The 16,486-nt window shown below is 38.0% G+C and overlaps 1 protein-coding gene and 1 pseudogene across 1 annotated transcript; both read right to left on the bottom strand.

Annotated features, from left to right (window-relative positions):
• Positions 1–4,438, bottom strand: part of LOC125248630 — a 46,878-nt pseudogene extending 42,440 nt beyond the window's left edge.
• Positions 4,439–14,795: 10,357 nt separating this feature from the next.
• LOC125279554 (putative nuclease HARBI1) lies at positions 14,796–15,491 on the bottom strand. Its single transcript, XM_048209397.1, has one exon. The coding sequence runs from the start codon at positions 15,489–15,491 to the stop codon at positions 14,796–14,798; it is 696 nt and encodes a 231-aa protein (XP_048065354.1).
• Between the last annotated feature and the right edge of the window lie 995 nt (positions 15,492–16,486).

Raw genomic sequence — 16,486 nt, forward strand, 5'->3', positions numbered from 1 at the left:
CGTCCAAATCCATTGTTAGCTTTACTTATCATCTCCTGAGATACCTTCATATGATCAATTTTTGAAGACAGCATAGATGTATCCTTCACTGCCTTTAATATCCCACAATCCTGTGCTTTCCATTCTGTCAGAGTTGAGCTAGAAAAATAAAGATGGCATCCTAAAGTTGCATTTGCTGGTCAGTTTGTGTGTAAATGTATGTTTTTGACCAACATTTTCCAATTTTGATGTCATTTCTAGCGAGGAATTACTACTGTATTAATTAAAGGGGCTCTATGCAAGAATGACAGCTAGTGGTTAAAATGGGTACTGCAGTTCAAATTCAAAATATTGTTCGCCCCACCCCCTCCACCTCAGACCTGATGCTCTCGCGGGTTGCCAGTTTGAAGACACGGGACAGGAGCGACTTTGGAAGGCTTACACACTGTGAAATAATTAGTTGATTTATGGATTTATGATGAGTTGATATCGTGTTTTAATATGCTCCTGTTCATAGAGATTTTTAGATGAATGCTGAGGCTTTTTAGGTCGGGTAGAATCTGCAATCTCTGACCTAGTTTGTTCACTGGCTTCCATGGCTGCAATTTGCTGCATGTGTTTTTCGACAACTGGCAACTCGGGGTGGCGAAATACAAACCCGATTCCAAAAAAGTTGGGACACTGTACAAATTGTGAATAAAAAAGGAATGCAATAATTTACAAATCTCATAAACTTATATTTTATTCACAATAGATTATAGATAACATATCAAATGTTGAAAGTGAGACATTTTGAAATGTCATGCCAAATATTGGCTCATTTTGGATTTCATGAGAGCTGCACATTCCAAAAAAGTTGGGACAGGTAGCAATAAGAGGCCGGAAAGGTTAAATGTACATAAAAGGAACAGCTGGAGGACCAATTTGCAACTTATTAGGTCAAATGGCAACATGATTGGGTATAAAAAGAGCCTCTCAGAGTGGCAGTGTCTCTCAGAAGTCAAGATGGGCAGAGGATCACCAATTCCCCCAATGCTGTGGCGAAAAATAGTGGAGCAATATCAGAAAGGAGTTTCTCAGAGAAAATTGCAAAGAGTTTGAAGTTATCATCATCTACAGTGCATAATATCATCCAAAGATTCAGAGAATCTGGAACAATCTCTGTGCGTAAGGGTCAAGGCTGGAAAACCATACTGGATGCCCGTGATCTTCGGGCCCTTAGACGGCACTGCATCACATACAGGAATGCTACTGTAATGGAAATCACAACATGGGCTCAGGAATACTTCCAGAAAACATTGTCGGTGAACACAATCCACCGTGCCATTCGCCGTTGCCGGTTAAAACTCTATAGGTCAAAAAAGAAGCCATATCTAATCATGATCCAGAAGCGCAGGCGTTTTCTCTGGGCCAAGGCTCATTTAAAATCGACTGTGGCAAAGCGGAAAACTGTTCTGTTGTTAGACAAATCAAAATTTTAAGTTCTTTTTGGAAAACTGGGACGCCATGTCATCCGGACTAAAGAGGACAAGGACAACCCAAGTTGTTATCAGCGCTCAGTTCAGAAGCCTGCATCTCTGATGGTATGGGGTTGCATGAGTGCGTGTGGCATGGGCAGCTTACACATCTGGAAAGGCACCATCAATGCTGAAAGGTATATCCAAGTTCTAGAACAACATATGCTCCCATCCAGACGTCGTCTCTTTCAGGGAAGACCTTGCATTTTCCAACATGACAATGCCAGACCACATACTGCATCAATTACAACATCATGGCTGCGTAGAAGAAGGATCCGGGTACTGAAATGGCCAGTACCCATAGAAAACATTTGGCGCATCATAAAGAGGAAGATGCGACAAAGAAGACCTAAGACAGTTGAGCAACTAGAAGCCTGTATTAGACAAGAATGGGACAACATTCCTATTCCTAAATTCCTAAACTTGAGTTTGCAGACTGTTATAAAAAGAAGAGGGGATGCCACACAGTGGTAAACATGGCCTTGTCCCAACTTTTTTGAGATGTGTTGATGCCATGAAATTTAAAATCAACTTATTTTTCCCTTAAAATGATACATTTTCTCAGTTTAAACATTTGATATGTCATCTATGTTGTATTCTGAATAAAATATTGAAATTTGAAACTTCCACATCATTGCATTCTGTTTTTATTCACAATTTGTACAGTGTCCCAACTTTTTTGGAATCGGGTTTGTACTATTAGGTAAATTAGCAACATGCGGTCTTGCACAGACGGAAACAAAAACAGAAATTCTGACACGGAACGCAAATTTCAAAGTAAAATAACTGGCTGTAGCAATGGTTTTCAGAGAAATGAGTATGTAAACTGAGCATGTTTAATAAATATCTGCAAACATAGTGGTATTTTTATGCTTTAATACAGTCAAAAACTTACATAGAGCCCCTTTAAATATTTGTCGTGAGACAGGCGGGAAGAGTTGTCTCGACAAAGAAGAACTTTTCCTTTACAGTATGTAATTTTAAATATTTTATGATATGTATTCACTGGTTATTGTTGTATACTGCAACTAATTAAGCACTTTAACTCTTCAAACTTTTACTTTTTATAAAAGCACAATGTGTTACTGTGATTTTACTGCTGTGGCTATAATTGTATTTTGTTCACTGATGAAATATGGTTAATATGCTGGTAAATCTGTACACAGCAATCAACTCTGCTCAGATTACATGTGGTCCCTCTCTATATAGTGTTAAAGTAACTCTGAAGCAGAGTGAAAGTTAGTGAGGTAATTAAATGATTGAGTTACAATTGAGCAGTAGTGATGAACACCTGCTGTTAACAAGCATAATCACTGAAAAGAAACACAATAACTACAAGGACTTCCAGCCACAGCCTTAGATAAACTGAAGATAAAAGACACTAAATGTCTCAAATTCTGATTAAACAACTCCACAACAGCATTACCTCATTGACTTTAACTCTGCTTCAGTGTTATTTTTTTCTCCAGTGTGGATCCTCTCATGTGTTTTCAGAGATGATGACACACTGAATCTCTTGTCACAGTATGAACACGTGTAAGGTTTTTCTCCAGTGTGGATCTTCATGTGTTTCTTCAGGTTAGTTTTACAAGAGAAACTCTTTCCACACTGATCACACGTGTGCGGCTTCTCTCCAGTGTGGATCATCTCATGTGTTTTCAAATGTCCTGACTGATTGAATGTCTTGTGACAGTATGAACACATGTAAGGTTTTTCTCCAGTGTGGATCTTCATGTGTATCTTCAGCTTACTTTTACAAGAGAAACTCTTTCCACACTGATCACACGTGTACGGCTTCTCTCCAGTGTGGATCCTCGTATGTCTTTTCAGATTTGATGACAGACTGAATCTCTTGTCACAGTGTAAACACTTGTAGGGTTTTTCTCCAGTGTGGATCCTTTCATGTGTTTTCAGATGTCCTGATTCACTGAATGTCTTGTGACAGTATGAACATGTGAAAGGTTTTTCTCCAGTGTGGATCTTCATGTGTATCTTCAGGTCACTTTTATTAGAGAAACTCTTTCCACACTGATCACACATGTGCGGCTTCTCTCCAGTGTGGATCCTCTCATGTGTATTCAGATTTGATGACAGACTGAATCTCTTGTCACAGTGTGAACACTTGTAAGGTTTTTCTCCAGTGTGAATTCTCTGGTGCAGTTTTAAACAGGTTGCTGATATAAAAGTCTTCTCACACTCAAAGCACATGTACTCTCTTACAGCAGTATGAATTTTCTGATGTTTATGTAAATGTTGCCGCAGTGAAAAACTCTTTCCACACACAGAACATGAATGAGGCTTCTCCTTTGTATGAACTTTCAGGTGTTCCTTCAGAGCTGATTCCCCATGAAATGTTTTGCCACATTGATGACACGTGAACGGTCTCACTCCGGTGTGGATCCTCTTGTGTTCTTTAAGGTATGATGGTCGTGTGAAACTCTTCCCACATTGATCACATGTGAACGGTTTCTCTCCAGTGTGGATCATCATGTGTATCTTAAGGCCAGATGATTGTCTGAAACTTTTCCCACATTGATCGCATGTGTGTGGCTTCTCTCCAGTGTGGACTGTCATGTGTTTCTTAAAACTTCCTTTGCGTGAGAATCTCTTTCCACACTGATCACATGTGAACGGCTTCTCTCCGGTGTGGATACTCAAGTGACGTTTAAGATTTTGTTTGTTTGTGAAACTCTTTCCACACTGATCACATGTAAACGGCTTCTCTCCGGTGTGGATTCTCATGTGATACTCAAGACGTTGCTTTGTTGAGAAACTCTTTCCACACTGAGTGCAGGTTGTAGATTTCTTAGCTCTTCTTTTCTTTAAAAATGTCTTTTTAGTCTTTGAGCGACTCAAAGGTTTTTCTCCAGGTTTGTCATGATGTTCCTCCTCCACTTCACTCAGTTTTTCACTCTCCTCGCACTCTTCCATCAGGACTGAAATGAAAGAAACAAAAGTGTCATTTAATTTTGAGTATATCAAAACAAAATTATTCAAAGCAATAAATGTTAAGTGAAAGTTCATAAAATTGAGACTTGCTGTGATAGACGACTACTATAAAATATGCCAATCATTTAGATTTATTTTTATAAATGAACTGCATATTAGGCATGTGACGGTGTCAAATTTTCATGTTGTGATAATTGCTTAAGCTTTATCACGGTATACGGTATTATCACGGTATTGAAACAAGTTGCAAAAAAAGTGTTGTCAAACTAAAATAGGTTTAAGAACTCTTTCTTATAACAAAAAGAAGAATTGTATTTAAATACAGTAACAAAATACACAAAAAATTAAGTTAAATGTTTCAAACAGATTAAAACGCAAAAGAATTATAAAGAACATCAGGTAACACTGTACAATAAGATCTCATTATTTATCATTAGTTAATGCATTAACTAAGATTAAGAATGAGCAATAGCAACATTTGTTACAGAAAACATTATTTTCTCTTGGTTAAAAAAATACAACTGATCATTGTTAGTTTTGGCTCAGGCTCATAAAGCCTTATGTCACTAAGTTTTACTGAACAATAACAAATTATCAGAACATTTTCAATCACTTTACCTAGCCCTATCACCTAACGACTACATTTTCAATCACTTTACCTAGCCCTATCACCTAACGACTACAGCCCCATTGACTCCCTGTGCCAATGCATTGATGAAATTAAAAATTGGATGTGCCTAAACTTCCTTCAGTTAAACAAAGACAAAACTGAAGTCATTGCATTTGGAAACAAAGATGAAGTTCTCAAAGTGAACACATACCTTCACTCTAGGGGTCAAACAACTAAAAATCAAGTCAGGAATCTTGGTGTGATTTTGGAGTCAGACCTGAGTTTCAGTAGCCATGTAAAGACAGTAACTAAATCAGCATATTATCATCTCAAAAATATTGCAAGAATTAGAAGCTTTGTCTCCAGTCAAGATTTAGAGAAACTTGTTCATGCTTTCATCACCAGCAGGGTGGATTATTGTAATGGGCTCCTCACTGGTCTTCCCAAAAAAGACCATAAGACAGCTGCAGCTCGTACAGAACGCTGCTGCCAGGATTCTGAGCAGAACCAGAAAACATGAACACATCACACCAGTCCTCAGGTCCTTGCACTGGCTTCCAGTTGCATTTAGAATTGATTTTAAAGTACTGTTACTTGTTTATAAATCACTCAATGGCCTAGGACCTCAATACATTGCAGATATGCTCATAGAATATAAACCTAACAGATCACTCAGATCATCAGGATCAAGTCATTTAGAAATACCAAGGGTTCACTCAAAGCAAGGAGAGTCTGCTTTTAGCTGTTATGCCAGCCGCAGCTGGAACCAGCTTCCAGAACAGATCAGGTGTGCTCCAACAGTAGCCATATTCAAATCCAGACTCAAAACACATCTTTTTACCTATGCATTTGCTGATTGAGCACTGTGCTATGTCCGAACTGTTTGCATTTTATTTTATACGTATTATCTTTTTATTCTTTTAAATTCCTTTTCCTGTTTTTATTTAATTTTTAATGTATTTTATATCTTTTACGTATCATCTTGTTTTCTGACTTTTAATGCATTTTAAATATTGCTGTCTGGTTGAAAGAGCTGGGAGAATTAGGAAGAAAGCATTTGTGATTAGGTTCAAATTTGGTACAAACCATGGGAAATTTGAGCTGTGGTGCATTGTTAAGATATCTCTGGATTACAGTCAGGACACTTTCCAAAGGGGGAAATTTCCAAAGGGGAAATTTGAACTGTGTTGCATAGATAAGATATCTCTGGAAGGGGGGATTAGGGCTGTGTGGTGCAGTTTGAGGTGTCTTGGCAAAAGGGGAGATTGAAACTTTGTGTATCAGTTTGAAGTGCCTTAACAGGTAGCAGTCCTGTCGTGTGAGGAAGATCCATTCAGATCTGCTCTGATGGATAGATCCGTTTAGATCCACTCTGATGGACATGGACAACAACAACAACAACAACAACAAAAAACTCCCTGAGACTTCCTAGCTCATCCATCCAGATAGCAAAATTCTCTGTTTTTACTGTTATTTCAATTCCTTATGTTCTATTTTTATTCTTCTTCTTTATGTAAAGCACTTTGAATTACCATTGTGTATGAAATGTGCTATACAAATAAAATTGCCATTGCCATTGCCACTAGGGCAAGATGTAGTCCAGATTAAAATATAAAAATGTTTAAGTTTATGAAAATAATTAGCCTATTAAGTATTAAGTATTTGGTGCTGTGATGAACAACATTGTGAATAAAAAAATAAAAAAATAAATAAATAAAAAAAACGATTGACTGTTTGAAGCATTTTAAAAATTTCACTAGCACAGCTGCTTTGTTTCCGGGGTAACCGCTGCATTTCTGCTGTTCCATCTGCTGTCAGAAAGTGAATGTGTACTTTCATTCAGTGCGTCTCTTTTCTCGTTTGTTTACATCTGAGCTGAATCACGGACTTCTGACATGGCTCTTTTTTCATACAGATTACATAAACAGAATATTTGTTTTCGATTTGATTTTTGATTTTCACGATTTAACACCTGACATTTCAACGTTTCTTTAGACATAAGTCTAATTTTTTTCACTAAGTTACAGTTCATTTTCTGAGAACTATCAGATTGGACTTCGTTCAGAGGGAGAGGAGAGATCACGCATCACGTTAGTTTTCTTTTATTTTGCAAAAAGCACAACATTTTGTTTTTACTCTGAGTGTACACAAACAAAAGAAGACATTCTATAGTTTCAATTGATATATTACTTCTGTCTCTATGACAAAAAATTACAGAGTATTTTAAGTCTGTTTTGCTGCAATGTGAAAAAAAATCCTGCAAAACGCACTGGCGCGCTTCCCAACTCCAGAGAGTTAAACTGAGAAAATGTATCATTTTAAGGGAAAAATAAGTTGATTTTAAATTTCACGGCATCAACACATCTCAAAAAAGTTGGGACAAGGCCATGTTTATCACGGTGTGGCATCCCCTCTTCTTTCTATAACAGTCTGCAAACGTCTGGGGACTGAGGAGACAAGTTGCTCAAGTTTAGGAATTTAGGAATAGGAATGTTGTCCCATTCTTGTCTAATACAGGCTTCTAGTTGCTCAACTGTCTTAGGTCTTCTTTGTCGCATCTTCCTCTTTATGATGCGCCAAATGTTTTCTATGGGTGAAAGATCTGGACTGCAGGCTGGCCATTTCAGAACCCGGATCCTTCTTCTACACAGCCATGATGTTGTAATTGATGCAGTATGAGGTCTGGCATTGTCATGTTGGAAAATGCAAGGTCTTTCCTGAAAGAGATGACGTCTGGATAGTAGTATCTGTTGTTCTAGAACTTGGATATACCTTTCAGCATTGATGGTGCCTTTCCAGATGTGTAAGCTGCCCATGCCACACGCACTCATGCAACCCCATACCATCAGAGATGCAGGCTTCTGAACTGAGCGCTGATAACAACTTGGGTTGTCCTTGTCCTCTTTAGTCTGGATGACATGGCATCCCAGTTTTCCAAAATGGCCCAGAGAAAACGCCTACGCTTCTGGATCATGTTTAGATATGGCTTCTTGTTTGACCTATAGAGTTTTAGCCGGCAACGGCGAATGGCGCGGTGGATTGTGTTCACCGACAATGTTTTCTGGAAGTATTCCTGAGCCCATGTTGTGATTTCCATTACAGTAGCATTCCTGTATGTGATGCAGTGCTGTCTAAGGGCCCGAAGATAATGGGCATCCAGTATGGTTTAACGACCTTGAATATTTGGCATGACATTTCAAAATGTCACACTTTCAACATTTGATATGTTATCTATATTCTATTGTGAATAAAATATAAGTTTATGAGATTTGTAAATTATTGCATTCCTTTTTTATCCACAATTTCTACAGTGTTCCAACTTTTTTGGAATGGGGTTTGTACTTTATGACTTACTGAAACGCACCTTGCGTAATCGCTCAATTAGTGTTTCAACCGCAGAAAGACATCAATAAAACAACTTGTAAACACCGTCATGTAGCATTTACCTCAGAAATGCCTATCCCAGTGGGTGTTTTAATTTCAGCTTTTGTCTTAGCAGGAAAATCAAGTCTTACACAGTTATTATATTTAAAACATTAGAGGCATTTTTCTGAAGTGAGAACTATTAAATATATTTGATCAATGACTAAATTATCAAACGTGATATTAACAGCCATATTTTGACATCAACTTTTCCTTTCATACAGGTGTGAATGTGGGACACCAGAAACACAATATCAAGTGAAGTTTGCAGTAAAGTCGAGTAGATTGTATATTTTGAAATTATTATTATTTGTTATTTATGTTTTTAAAGAGATTCACAGAGTGTGATATCATATCATGACAGTTTCAGCGTCTGTAGAAAGTTCACATGCTCAAAGTCTAGACTGACTGCATCTTTAAATGTGTTATTATCAGTGTCCTTCACGATTCACTCAACCCTGTTACTTCTGACATGATTTTCCTGCTTTCAAAAACAACCAGGAAGTGACATCATCTGGGCTCTCTCGACAGCATGATGGGAGGACAAGAAAATAATCTCAATCCATTGTCTCAGTTTTTACACAAATGAATGACTGCATTCATCAACCCTGTTACCAAAGTTACTGTAAGAAGAGATTTTGCTCAAGTTACACTTACAACCCTGTCAGCCATTCTGGAAAGTTCATTTACTTCAAACATTTTGGTGTTTACAGTTTATTCCTAAAAATAACAATGTTGTAAACTATATTGAAAATGCCTAAATTCTGGAAACACTCCTGCAAACTGTGAAGCAGATATAAAATAAATGTAAAATAAATATTTAGTTTGATCTGATGTTGACAATCAATATGAAAGTTTCTCAAACTTCCCTTTACTGAGCTTTTGTTAGAAAAGAACATTATGTCTCATTTCATAGTTTGACTGTTTCTCTAAATGTGCAGAAGTGCTTGAATCTTTCTATCATGAATGATGTTCAGCGTCATGAATGAATGAAGAATAAACACCAACCTCTTTGTTCTTCAGTATCTTCAGTGTGTTTCATTCTGCAGGGTTCTGGATCACTCATGTTCTCACTGTCCTCTTTAATAAACTCAGTCTTTGCAGATTTCAGCTCTTCCTGATGCTCTGATGCTCGTCTGATGGGAATATTCCAGCATTTATTGAATTTGAAATGAGCTTTACAAGTTTTAACTGAAGAGACAATGTATTAAACAGAATACGTATAAAATTCTATAAAATCATATGAAAACTATAAATATACAAAAACAAGCAATGAACTTCATACAAATTGAACGTTGCATGTCTTTGATATCAGAACATGAGGACGATCATCAGAGATCTCTGTCAAGGTACAATGTGGAAACCCAACTCAGATGATGTAGACAATGCTCACGGTCCCTCCAGTCTACTGGAGACGTTGATTTACCCTTATCAGCTGATAATTCTGATTATGTTCAAGATTTCTACCATAGCTCTCCTCTGAGAAAACCTCTACTGTAGATAACTAAGTTCATAGTGCAGACACACATATTGTTGTATTTATATTCACCCTAAATAACTAAGTACTCCAACACATCTCCACAATCCGTTCAAATCAAAAGATTTGTCCTTACCTTCAGTTTGAGAGCACTGTCCGTTGATTAGGGATTTCAGAGGGAGTCCATGCCAAGCTCAGTTCTGGTCCAAAAGCTCTTAACATTACCCTTAACCTTTAGATAAACCCTTTATTTGCAAAGCACAAGATAGATGTTTTGGTTGCAGATGCAATTTACAAAGTGAGAGGTACACCACCTTTGCTCTATATCTGATTTCACTAACTGCAACAGGAGACATCTGTTTTCCTCGCGCCTCATTTATTACAAACTGACAGGATGTCTGTTGCTCCAGTTTTTACTTACAAGCAGCGCTGAAGCTCCTCTGTGGTCAGAGCATCAAACTGTTCTGTCAAACACTTTATTTGTTCTTTATACTTGCTTAAAACCACACTTCATGCATGCTTCTCATGTGGATGCAGTAATATTTGACCACAAAAGATGAGGTAAGATTGGAAATCATGTACAGTATTTGGTAACACTTTATTTTAGTGCCGTATTTAGACGTTACTGCATGTACTTACTATAGTAATAACAGTAAATTATGCATAATTACAAGTAACTTACCCTAAACCAAACCGTACCCTACTAAGTACATGTAGTTAATATAATAGTACTCAGTACTTATTTGAGTAATTACAATGTAACCACGGCACTGTAAAATAAAGTGTAACCATATATTTGACCATATAAAGCTACATTTGTCTGTTAGAAATACATCTGTTTTTATTTTTTTTTTAAGTTGAGGAAGAATGAAATTAATGGGAAAAGAGGGGTACCCCATCTGTCACTCACATGCTCAGGTTTGATAATCATTTATCTAGATTTCATATTTCATATGGCTCAAAAGCTCAATGTAAAGTATGTAGCAGTAACTGTTCCAGTAAAGTAACTAACAAATTTGGTGTAAAAAGGGGAAAAATAAATGAGATCGATTCCCATCAATTCCCCTCACAGATCTGAAACTTTGACTTTTGACTTGACATTCAGTAACAGTTCTCACTATAAAACACTGAAACAGTCCCACAAAAGCACATAAAATCGCTCTGCTTTGAATGAATTCAACATATTTTCCTCATATGATGCTGCTGCACTAATGTTTATTTCAGCAGGAAGACAACAGAAAAGACATGTCTGACATCCAACTCCACCCACATCCAAGTGTGATGTCAGAAGCCAATATTTAAATGTAAAAGGTATGCACAAATTGGTAAAGAGGAAAGCTATTTATTTATTTATTATTATTAATATTATTATTATTATTTTTGTTAAAGCTGCGAAACTGATTTGATTTTCCATCAGGAAACACATTCTTGTGAGGGGTAATTTAATTTATTGTAGCCATGGTTCTAATCACTCTGCTGGGGTTTCAGTTCTTTCACACAAATTTAAGGGTCAAATTCTGGAGGCAATACCTTCAAGTGAAGCAGATGAATTGTTATCCCGGATAGCATGGTGACAATGATACAATGAATGTTGAGTTTTGATCCAAACCATCATTTTGGTTGAGATTGACATTTCAATGTTAAAAGCCAACAGCACACATGGGTGGAGACGGTGACATTGAACTAACAGTGATTTGTAGTTGAGGACCACATGATCATACAGGTGTGTATCTCTGCAGAACACTAGTATTTATTTTTAAAAAGTTATGAAAGTGTTTGAATAAACCATTCATTTTCTAAATTCTTAAAAAGTGCATTCATCTTGTGTTAGTAATATTAAATTTGTATTGAATTGTACGGAGCCCTGGACATGACATGCAGGAAAATATAGTAGGCTATATTGTGCGAACAATTTACTAATTCGTTCCCTCAATTTACTACAACATGCACAAAATTTACTAATTCTTTCCCTCAATTTACTACAACATGCGCAAAATTTACTAATTCGTTCCCTCAATTTACTACAACATGCACAAAATTTACTAATTCATTCCCTCAATTTACCAAAACGTGCACATGATTTACTGTTTCGTTCCCTCAATTTACCATTTCGTTCCCTTGATTTACTGTATCATTCCCTTGATTTAGTAAAATGTGTGCACGATTTACTAAAATGTGTGCATGATTTACTATTTCATTCCCTCAATTTACCATTTCGTTCCCTTTATTTACTAAAACTTGTGCATGATTTACTGTTTCGTTCCCTCGATTTACTAAAGTGTGTGCACAATTTACTATTTCGTTCCAGTTGATTTACTACAACTTGTGCACAATTTACTTTTTTGTTCCCTCGATTTACCAAAACATGCGCACAATTTACTATTTCGTTCCCTCGATTTACTAAAACTTGTGCACAATTTACTTTTTTGTTCCCTCGATTTACCAAAACATGCGCACAATTTACTATTTCGTTCCCTCGATTTACCAAAATGTGCACAATTTACTATTTCGTTCCCTTGATTTACTAAAACATGCGCACAATTTACTATTTCGTTCCCTCGATTTACCAAAAATGTGCACAATTTACTATTTCGTTCCCTTGATTTACTAAAACATGCGCACAATTTACTATTTCGTTCCCTCGATTTACCAAAATGTGCACAATTTACTATTTTGTTCCCTCGATTTACTAAAACTTTTGCATGATTTACTATTTCATTCCCTCAATTAACTAAAGCGTACGTGCAATTTGCTATTTAGTTCCCTCAATTTACTATTTCGCTCCCTCAATTTACCAAAACCTGTGCATGATTTACTATTTCGTTCCCTCGATTTACTAAAACTTGTGCACAATTTACTTTTTTGTTCCCTCGATTTACCAAAACATGCGCACAATTTACTATTTCGTTCCCTCGATTTACCAAAATGTGCACAATTTACTATTTCGTTCCCTTGATTTACTAAAACATGCGCACAATTTACTATTTCGTTCCCTCGATTTACCAAAATGTGCACAATTTACTATTTTGTTCCCTCGATTTACTAAAACTTTTGCATGATTTACTATTTCATTCCCTCAATTAACTAAAGCGTACGTGCAATTTGCTATTTAGTTCCCTCAATTTACTATTTCGCTCCCTCAATTTACCAAAACCTGTGCATGATTTACTATTTTGTTCCCTCGATTTACTAAAACTTTTGCACGATTTACTATATTGTTCCCTCAAATTACTTAAACGTATGTACAATTTACTATTTCGTTCTCTCGATTTACTAAAACGTACGTGCAATTTACTATTTCATTCCCTCGATTTACCAAAATGTGCGCACGGTTTACCATTATGCTCCCTCAATTTGCTATTTCATTCCCTCGATTTACTATTATATTTTATATAATTTATAAATGAGTGCGAGAACCCACAACCTCATGGCCAAACATATCGTGCCTCAACCCGCTACACCAACTCGCAGTATGCCTTAAATTGTCGTTTAAAGTTTAATTTATATTATCATAATATATTTGTTAAAGTGTCTTCTACTCCTGATTGACCAGCAGCTGCATCACATTATTGGTGTAAATCACTCATTTCTGTAATTGGATAACCTACTCAAAAGCGCAACACGCAAAACATATATTCAGCAGCTACTATGGCAGAAAAAAACAGAGAAAGAGAAGAGCCCCCAGCTTTACTCAAACCGAAATGGCCATTCTTTTAGATGAGGTGGTACTCCACAAAGACACACTTTTTTTTAATTTTCGGACAACAGTTACTAACAAAACAAATAAAGATATATGAGAAAGCATAGCCATGAAAATGGCAGCATCAAGTTCCCACCCACAGCGAGAGTGGGAAGTTGTGCGTAAAAAGTGGCACAATTTAGCCAGTGTCGCCAAAGCGCGAGGTGCTGCACTCCGGAGAGACCGGGCAAGAACAGGTTGTGGGCCCAGTTCTGTGCCTGCACTCAGCCCCCATGAGGAAAATGCCCTGGCAATACTCTGAGAAGCAGCTTCACAGGGTATCTCAGAGGGTATATATCTGAGAGCAGGTGTTGATACGACTCCATGCTCTCAGAGCAGGCCATCCTTGCCCTCTTCCCCTGCCAGCCGCGGCTGGGCTTCTCTGGCACCGGCGTCACCACAGCTGTCTGCACCTTCATCAGCCTCCACTGTGGTCGCCCAGCACCAGCAATCCAGCAGTGGTTCCAGAAAGCATCCCTCTGAACGATGCGACTGCAGTCAAGAGCTGGTAAAGCTCGAAAAGGAGAAGCTGGAAGTGCGGAGGGGGATCGAGCGGAGTTTACAAGAGGCCAGGGCTACGCTGGAGATGAAGGAGGTGAAGGAGTGTGAAGGTGAAGCTTCAGATTCTGGAGAAACAGTATGCTTTGTCAGAAGCAAAATTTCAATCTCCGTGCCAATCATAATGCCAGGTCAAGGTAAGCGTGATTATGATACTCAGTAGAGTCGAGTGTTGTGTGTTATCTTTTTATTTTTAAAAAAATGTGATTACATTACAGATGAACCATCACCAACCCAGTGACTGCGGGCTCCAGGAAAGCTGACTTTTTCTTTTTAATTATGTTTTTTTTTTTTTTTCAATTATGTGCATTATCAGTGTTTGTTCTAATAAACGTCAATTTCATTAAACACAAATTTGCTGTCATTGATGAATTTATTGCGTAATGATCAATGGCACATAATATTGAAGGATGCTTTATCTTATTGAGCATGTCCAATGGGGAATACGTTAATGAAACAAGTGTTGAGTCATATTACTCATGAACTAAATTTCTGACAAACAATACATTAACTGACAAAAAAAATACATTAACAAAAAATACATTAACCAAAAACAGTGAGAATGATTTGCTGCCTCGTTTGTACACCAGCAGCATGTAGGGCATCTCTTAGTTGAGGAGGGTTGTGGACACCTTCTTCCTCCTCTTCTGGCAAAGCTGCACCTCCACTGACTGTAATGTTGTGTAGCATGGCTGTAACAACTGCTACTGCACCACATCTTTCTGGCTTCATACGCAACCCTCCAGCTGATTTACGCATCTTCCAGCGCCCAACCGAGTGCTCCACCAAGCTGCAGGTACGGATGTGTGCAGTGTTGTAATTGTGCTCAGCCTGCGTGGTTGGATTGGTGACTGGACTTAGAAGATAGGTTCGGAGGGGGTAGCTGCTGTCACCTAAAAAAATGCTCTGCCCAAAAACCCCTCTTTCGGTGTCTTGACCCACCACTGAATTGGCCCACACAAAGCTGTCGTGTGTGCTACCAGGCCACTTTGCCACCACATCTGCAAACATTCCCCTGTGGTCCACCACCACCTGGACATCGATGGCCGTGAAGCCCTTATGACAAACGAAGGCCTGGCCGAGCGCTGATGGGTTGGCGATGGGGATAAGTGTCCCGTCGACAAGGCCTATTATCCGCGGGATACAAGCAATGGCATGGAAGCCTTGATGCACCTCCATTTCGTGCCTGGCGGAAGGCATATGGATATAATCTGTGGCATGACGGAGCAGGATGTCCATGACTGAGTGAACGCACCGCCACACCAAGGTGTTACTCAGCCCATAACCACCTCCAGAAAACTCCCCACTGCATAAAAACGGAGAGCCGCCAGCAGCTGAATTTGCAGCTCCGTCGAGTTTGTCTTAACAAGGTAGGACCAACAAGATCTAAAAGCTGCTGTATTTGCTGCCGTGGCAGGTGAAATTTTGTTAGAATTGAAGCTCCTGACATGGTATCCAGAGGACTAAAGTTTTCACGTATGCAATAGTGCACATACTAAATGGCTCTGCGGACGCTGTATTCGCTGTATCGGTGCCATAGGTTAAACTCCCCACTAAAATCATTGCCTTTAAATATACTCCTTAGCCTTTCCTGCCTAATGGCTTGCCAGGTGATGTACCTTTGGATAATATTATTAAAAATCTAACAACTATCAGTGTAATGACAATTTTATTGTTTTTATAAAAACACTTCAGTTAGCCTAATTTAACAATGGATGTATGCTATTACAGCTTCAGAATTATATTAATATAGACGGAGATGTAAAAAAGCTTTTTGCACAGTGGTGGCCACTAGTGGAGTGAACTGTCAACAGTGATAAGGCATAGCTAAGAGTAGTCCAGACCAACCTTACGAAAGTAAGACTTACAGAAGGTATACTTAACTAAGAAAGTTTTGGGAAACACATATTAACGTTAAGGTACAGCTTAAGGTTTTATTTTTAGAACGACATAGAGTTAAGAAGGCTTTGGGAAACCCAGCCCTGAACATGACATGCAGGAAAAAATAGTGACAATATCGTGCGCACGATTTACTACTTTGTTCCCTCAATTTACTACAACGTGCGCAAAATTTACTAACTTGTTCCCTCGACTTAATAAAACGTGCACACAATTTACTATTCCGTTTCCTCATTTTACCAAAACGTGCACACAATTTACTATTTCGTTCCCTCAATTTACCAAAACGTGCACAATTTTACTATTCGTTTCCTAGATTTACCAAAACATGCGAA

Source organism: Megalobrama amblycephala, linkage group LG1 (assembly GCF_018812025.1).
Source record: "Megalobrama amblycephala isolate DHTTF-2021 linkage group LG1, ASM1881202v1, whole genome shotgun sequence".
In the NCBI taxonomy this organism is placed as follows: Eukaryota; Metazoa; Chordata; class Actinopteri; order Cypriniformes; family Xenocyprididae; genus Megalobrama; species Megalobrama amblycephala.

What these genes read in the sequence shown, in the direction of transcription:
- LOC125279554 (XM_048209397.1), bottom strand. Translation starts at nt 15,491, where the DNA reads ATGGACATCCTGCTCCGTCATGCCACAGATTATATCCATATGCCTTCC.